This window comes from Papaver somniferum, chromosome 11 (genome assembly GCF_003573695.1).
Source record: "Papaver somniferum cultivar HN1 chromosome 11, ASM357369v1, whole genome shotgun sequence".
In the NCBI taxonomy this organism is placed as follows: domain Eukaryota; kingdom Viridiplantae; phylum Streptophyta; class Magnoliopsida; order Ranunculales; family Papaveraceae; genus Papaver; species Papaver somniferum.
This window is the reverse complement of record NC_039368.1, coordinates 128369794-128375793: the sequence shown is the minus strand read 5'-3', so window position 1 is coordinate 128375793 and position 6000 is coordinate 128369794. Positions and strand designations below refer to the sequence as shown.

General features: G+C 38.1%; 2 protein-coding genes across 2 annotated transcripts; one reads left to right on the top strand and one right to left on the bottom strand.

The window, feature by feature from the left end:
- Positions 1-166: 166 nt before the first annotated feature.
- On the bottom strand, positions 167-1979 carry LOC113321557 (methyltetrahydroprotoberberine 14-monooxygenase-like). The gene is made up of 2 exons (XM_026569451.1): positions 981-1979; positions 167-895 (listed from the first exon to the last, which is right to left on the bottom strand). The coding sequence occupies exons 1-2, from the start codon at positions 1929-1931 to the stop codon at positions 281-283; spliced, it is 1566 nt and encodes a 521-aa protein (XP_026425236.1). The 5' UTR covers positions 1932-1979; the 3' UTR covers positions 167-280.
- Positions 1980-2630: 651 nt separating this feature from the next.
- Positions 2631-4691, top strand: LOC113323256 (dehydrogenase/reductase SDR family member 12-like). The gene is made up of 9 exons (XM_026571542.1): positions 2631-2765; positions 2862-2981; positions 3051-3150; positions 3237-3317; positions 3403-3452; positions 3628-3778; positions 3935-3991; positions 4103-4224; positions 4312-4691. Exons 1-9 carry the CDS (start codon positions 2686-2688, stop codon positions 4529-4531), a joined length of 981 nt encoding a protein of 326 aa, XP_026427327.1. The 5' UTR covers positions 2631-2685; the 3' UTR covers positions 4532-4691.
- Positions 4692-6000: the final 1309 nt, after the last annotated feature.

Below are 6000 nucleotides of genomic sequence, written 5' to 3'. Positions count from 1 at the left end.
CTGAGCTTAATAAGTCTGAGATATTATTATCTTGACGGTTTTCAAGGTTAATTAATTCACTGTAAGGGACAAGGAGTTTCATTAGAGGTACCTAGTTTAAAGAAAATGAAATGATTAAATTTACCGATAATTTATGGAACAAGAAGTTTGCTTTTGCGATAAGTAATTGAGATAAAAAAAATTTGCTGCCATTACGAGGGTTTGGATCCTCAACCTCCCCTACAGGAAGAAGATAGGAATCCATCATCATACAAGAAGGATACATTATGGTGTTTCTTAATCAGTTAATAGCAACTCCACCGAGTCGAGGTCTGATCAGTACTTCCAGTGGCATTTTCTTATAAAACAAAAATCCCATTCTTTCACTCATATCCACTTTTCCTTCTGTCGTCATTTCAAACTCATGAATCACTCGAGCAAGAATCAAATGCAACAACTGAACAGACATCGACACGCCAGGGCATATCCTTCGACCCGCTCCAAATGGCACCAATTCATAATGTTGGCCCTTAAGATCCACATCTGCATTACTTGTCAAGAACCTCTCAGGTCTAAACTCTAATGGATCATCTTTGTATACGTTACCATCTCTTTGCATCTTCCAAAGATTGACTAATAAACGCGTGCCAGCCGGAACATGGTACCCACCTACTTCACAGTCCTCGACTGTAGTCCGAGACAATGGTCCGACTGGATACAACCTCATCGTCTCTTTGATGATTGCCGGGACGTATACAAGATTATGGATATCGGATTCTTCCACATTTCGATTTTTTCCTACTAGTGTATCTAACTCCTCCTGCGCTTTCTTTAGCGCGGCCGGATGGTTCAAGAGTAAGGAAATTGCCCATGTCAGTGTTAAGGCTAGAGTGTCGCTCCCGTTCATTATCGTATCCTGCAAAGAGCAAAGTTTCGAAGGTGGTTAAGAATTTTACTATAACGTATACAGAAAGTGCAAGCAAGAAAATTTAAGTACATACCAGACAAGTCGATTTGATGACAATATCAGGATCAACACCGGGCAACGAAGAAATCTCTTGCAGATTATCTAAACAGGCATCAATAAAATCCTGTTCGGGTTCTGATGGTTCGTTAACGCTAATTCTTTTGGAACGGTGCTCTTCCACCCAACCGGAAAGTATATCGTCAATTTCACATGCACATCTTTTCAAATCTCTAGTTAAACCTGTAAAATTGTCTAACCAACTTAATGCCGGAAACACATCCGCAAATGCAAAAACTGTCACTAGTCTCATAGCTTCCTGCATAGCTGCCTTATATCTCTCCGCTCCATTTGTTGCGAAATTCTTCTTTCCGATGACAATTCTGGCTATCACATTAAATGCCAAATCTCCCAACCAACTATCCAACCTCACCGAAGAAAATTTTAAATCATTTCCCTCGCATTGACTATACAAAGATTTAAAGCTCGAGTCGACTTCAGAAGTTCTCAAATCCTTCAACGTGTCAAGACGATAATTCGAAAGAAGTTTTATAGCTGAAAATTTTCTTAGTTCTCTCCAATAAGCTCCATAAGGAACATAACCAACCGAGACAACACCGTAAAACAAGAGCTTAACAGATAGAATAGCCGGATGATTTGAGAAGCATATATCATTTGTAGTAAAACATTCTTTAACCAATTCCCAGTTACTTACAACTAGTGTTTTGTGAGAACCGAGTCGGATGGTGAAAGCAGGACCATATTCATCCGCCATGGAACCGAGTTTTCGATGCATCGAATCCACTTCATCGAAAAGATGAAGGTGACCCATTATTAGTCTTCCTCCTGGTGCCTCTGGTGCTTCTTGTTTTTGATTTCTGTTGGGTATTCTTCCATATTTCTTCCAATACAGCAGAATTGAACCAAGTAAAAGAGGTGCTATTATTAAAGAAATTGGTTGGAAGTGGAGGAGATCGAGAAGTTCCATTTAGTAACTCAAAGGTTCTTGGTGTAGAAGGAGAGCTATCCGATATCTAATTATATAGTCACTTACGTCACCACTGTGCTGACATCGGCTGTGTTGGATAATAACATTAATGGAAAAGAGCCTACAGTGAAATCCATTTATGATTTTGCACGACAATGTGAGAATATATTTTCCAAATTTGAATATTCATTTTTTTTAAACATTTATATATATATATATATATATATATATATATATATATGATCGTTAAAAAAATTTCCTTACCAACCAGTTTCAAATTCAAGTCAAAAAACCTTTTTACTATGCAATGTTGATATTCTCCAAACTTTTACCTTCTGAAGCACTAAAAGTTTTATAGGATAAAATCCGAAATAACTTTTACAAGAACAGCAAGTTAGCCAGGTGTCGAACTCTGAGAATTATACGTTGGAGGTTCTAGGGACATAGAAGTATTGTCCTCATGGGGAGTGCACATATACACCGTACTAGTAAATGTCTATGGGAGATGTATCCATAATAAATATAATAACAATTTGGCAGCATCTAGTGTAGTAGTTACAGTAAAAGACAAAAGCAACGCTTTATCAGCTTTCGGCCGCCGGCGGCGGCGGTCTAGTTTTGAAAACGAGTACTAATTCTACTTGATGCACGAGCAGTCCGTGGTTCGGTATATTATTGTTCAATCTATGATTTTTTATGATATAATGTAATCTAGTAAAGAATTCAAATTGGAATTGATTTCTCATAATCAAATATGTTTTCTGCTCACAAGGCATGGAAAGCAGCTGCTTTTGGTGTTCATGGGCATCTCAACTTTACCAAATCAGGTTTCATGTACGTACGTCTATTGCGTACCATAAAATCTAGTTACAACGTTGTTCATATGATTTAATCACCCCACAACTTTTTTTTTGTGTGTAAATCTTATAGTGAACACTCGAAAAAATTCAATGAAGAAGATATGAAACTTCAACTAGATGGGAAGAATTGTGTAGTGACCGGAGCCAATTCAGGCATTGGTTATGCCGCTGCTGAAGCTCTTGCTTTCCGGTTTGTATTTACTTCCGAATTCAAAGATACCTTTATATTAAACCTATTAATTTTCTTGTTAAAATTCAGTGGGGGAAATGTGTATATGGTTTGTCGAAATAAGGAACGAGGGGAAATTGCTGTTTCGAAAGTTCAGTCAGTAACTGGTAATAAGAATGTGTACTTGGAGGTACGTATACTCGCTTTCCATTTTTTTCTTTCGTTTATTGGTGATTATTACCCTTCCATTTAATTAAAGTCGCATTTTACTTGTAGCTATGCGATCTATCCTCTATCAGTCATATTAAATCATGGGCATCCAGATTTATTTCCAGGAAACAACCAGTTCATGTCTTGGTACGTCTCCTTTTATTTAGTATTTAATATCAGTGACTGTGCAAATTACGTAGCAGTCAGTGATGATGAATTTTGGAAATGATAGGTTAACAATGCTGGCTTGCTTGAGAAAAAACGAATTACTACTTCAGAAGGGTATGTATTCTATCTTAAGAAAGAGAACTATTACGTACATGTTAGAGTACTTTTTTTTTTTTTTTTTGACAAAGGGAAAAATATACTAAGTCACCAGAGAAGTGACTTAGAAAACAAAGGATTACACCAGAGACTGATGAATTCTCGTTTTATGTTTATTTGTAATTCTTACCAGATTAGAGTTGAACTTTGCGGTAAACGTAGCAGGAACTTTTTCTTTGACAGAGTTGATGGTGCCATTATTGGAGAAAGCTGAACCTGATGCTCGAGTCATTACAGTCTCTTCTGATGGGATGTATACAGCTCCTTTGACTGAAGATTTGCAGGTATCTTACGAATTATTGGTTAGATATTTTCACAGTTCCCTCATTCACATCCAAGTCAGAAATATGATGAGCTAGAGAGAGTGAATGTCATAACCATCTGCGTCCGCATTCATCCTTGTTAATTTGATTTAACTCCATCTCATTCTCTTATTATAGTTCAGCGAAAGAATTTTTGATGGGGATGTGCAGTATGCTCGAACCAAGAGAGTTCAGGTTAGTTCATACATGCGCTTGAATGCTTGATATTTCAGCCTCATACAATTAGAACCAAACACTAGATGAAAAAACTGGCTCACCAGATGGTAGAATTCTTTTATTTTCAAGGTGGCGTTAACTGAAAGATGGGCAAAACTATACGGTGAGAAAGGAATTGTATTCTACTCGATGCATCCTGGTTGGGCTATGACACCAGGTGTTGTCAAAGGCTTACCTGAGCTTTGTAAAAGGCAAGGACTAGAAATTCTCTTGGTATCTTATTTTGTTATATTTTGTTGCTTGTTAGATGACTAGTTAATGTCTAATTGGTGTTGCAGCATGTCATGGATGCTTCGAACTAGTGACGAGGGTGCAGACACAATAGTATGGTTAGCATTGCAGCCTAAGGAGAAACTTGTGTCTGGAGCTTTTTATTTCGATAGAGCAAAGGCACCAAAGCACTTGCACTTTGCAGGAAATAGTAGTGGTTCCCATATTGTTATAGACTCCATTGCCGATAGTCTCTACTCCTTGTGCCAGCTTCCTAAAATTAGATGAAGACACCCAAAAAGCTCTTCGAACATTTATTCATGTTAGTGTCTAGAGTGGAGATGTGCGAGAGAGAGAGTAATTTTCATAAGTTAATGTCCGGTTCATGAAACTGCTCGTACATATGTAATATTGTGACACGAGTACGTATAACATCATTAACGTTTCAGAGTTCCGGTTTATAGACAACTTTTCTTGCGGGATTCAAAATTCTTCCGCGGTCGTGGTGGCCACTGTTGGGCGGCACATGATAAGTTGTGCTTTTGTAGCTCAGTTGCAGAGTTCAAATACTATATAAGATGCAAATACTGGAGGTGTTTTAGTGTGCAATCACAGTAAGCACAAGATGTTAGAAATCAGAGAATGAGTTTACCCAATGTTCGTCGTGTCTCTACAACCGAAGTCCAACCAGCGAGTTACATTGATAAAAATTCTAATAGTTATAAACGCATTGATCTAAATTCCTGGGATCTAATACATCTTGGAATTGCATATATGCAAAAGGGTCTTCTCTTCAGAAAACCACAACCACAACTCGAGCAAGGAGATGAAACACGGGATGTTGTTGTCCACAACATGATAAGTCGTAGACATCACGGCCGGACCCGACTGCTCTATATCCTTAAGAGTTTTATCTTTGTGAACTTGGGCACCATGACATACCGCTAGGGCTACAGGGCATCCAAGTTACGGAATCGAAATATCAATCATATTTCAATGGGTATACATGGTTTATCTACTTTTTAGAGGATCCCGTAATGTTAGTTCAAGCTAGAAAGGGCCTGTCATGCTCAGTGTTAGCTTTCATGCATGTTTATTAATAAAACTGGGGTAGTGTTAGCTTTCATACGACTAGTTGCTACCAATTTTATTTTATTTTTGACTAGTTACTACCGTTCGTACTCAGTATTTACGATTCAAAAGAATGGGAAATATTGGGATTTGAAAATCGGTTCAGGGGTCAAAGATTTTTCACTTATTGCCTTCTTTATTCATGTATTCTTGATTGTTTTCGGATATTGTTTTGGGAATCCCCATTTTCCCCGTAGGTACACAAAATAGGTTCGCCATGTGGCCGCACAGGAAGGCACGAAATAGGACTGAAGAATCTCACTTAAAGATCTCAGTCAGTGACTTGTCAAATCAAATGTCAGAATTACCTCGCCACTAACTAATAACACAAAGAACGAAGCATCCTAAAACGAAGTACCTCGTATAAAGAATCTAAACTGCGGAGAATCAGTTGGAGTACCCGGCAAGACACCAGCCGCGAAATAAAGATGGACGAAGTAAGGTTACTTGGTTAGAAAGATAACTTGCGAAGTAAGTAAATTATGGAGCAATAAAAGAGACAGCTGTCCCGACAAACACCCAAAGTTTTCAGCGACAGAAAGGGGAAAACTCATGGAAAATGATCTGGGCGAAGTATAAAGCACCTCCACGAGAACCTGACGAGGAAAAATGAGTTGTACACCATT

Excerpts from the sequence above, each read along its gene's own strand:
- LOC113321557 (XM_026569451.1), bottom strand. The coding sequence starts at position 1,931 with ATGGAACTTCTCGATCTCCTCCACTTCCAACCAATTTCTTTAATAATA. Across the intron at positions 896-980 it reads TCATCAAATCGACTTGTCTG|GATACGATAATGAACGGGAG; the intron begins GTATGTACTTAA and ends TGCTCTTTGCAG.
- LOC113323256 (XM_026571542.1), top strand. The coding sequence starts at position 2,686 with ATGTTTTCTGCTCACAAGGCATGGAAAGCAGCTGCTTTTGGTGTTCAT. Across the intron at positions 2,766-2,861 it reads TTTACCAAATCAGGTTTCAT|TGAACACTCGAAAAAATTCA; the intron begins GTACGTACGTCT and ends TAAATCTTATAG. Across the intron at positions 4,225-4,311 it reads TTACCTGAGCTTTGTAAAAG|CATGTCATGGATGCTTCGAA; the intron begins GCAAGGACTAGA and ends TTGGTGTTGCAG.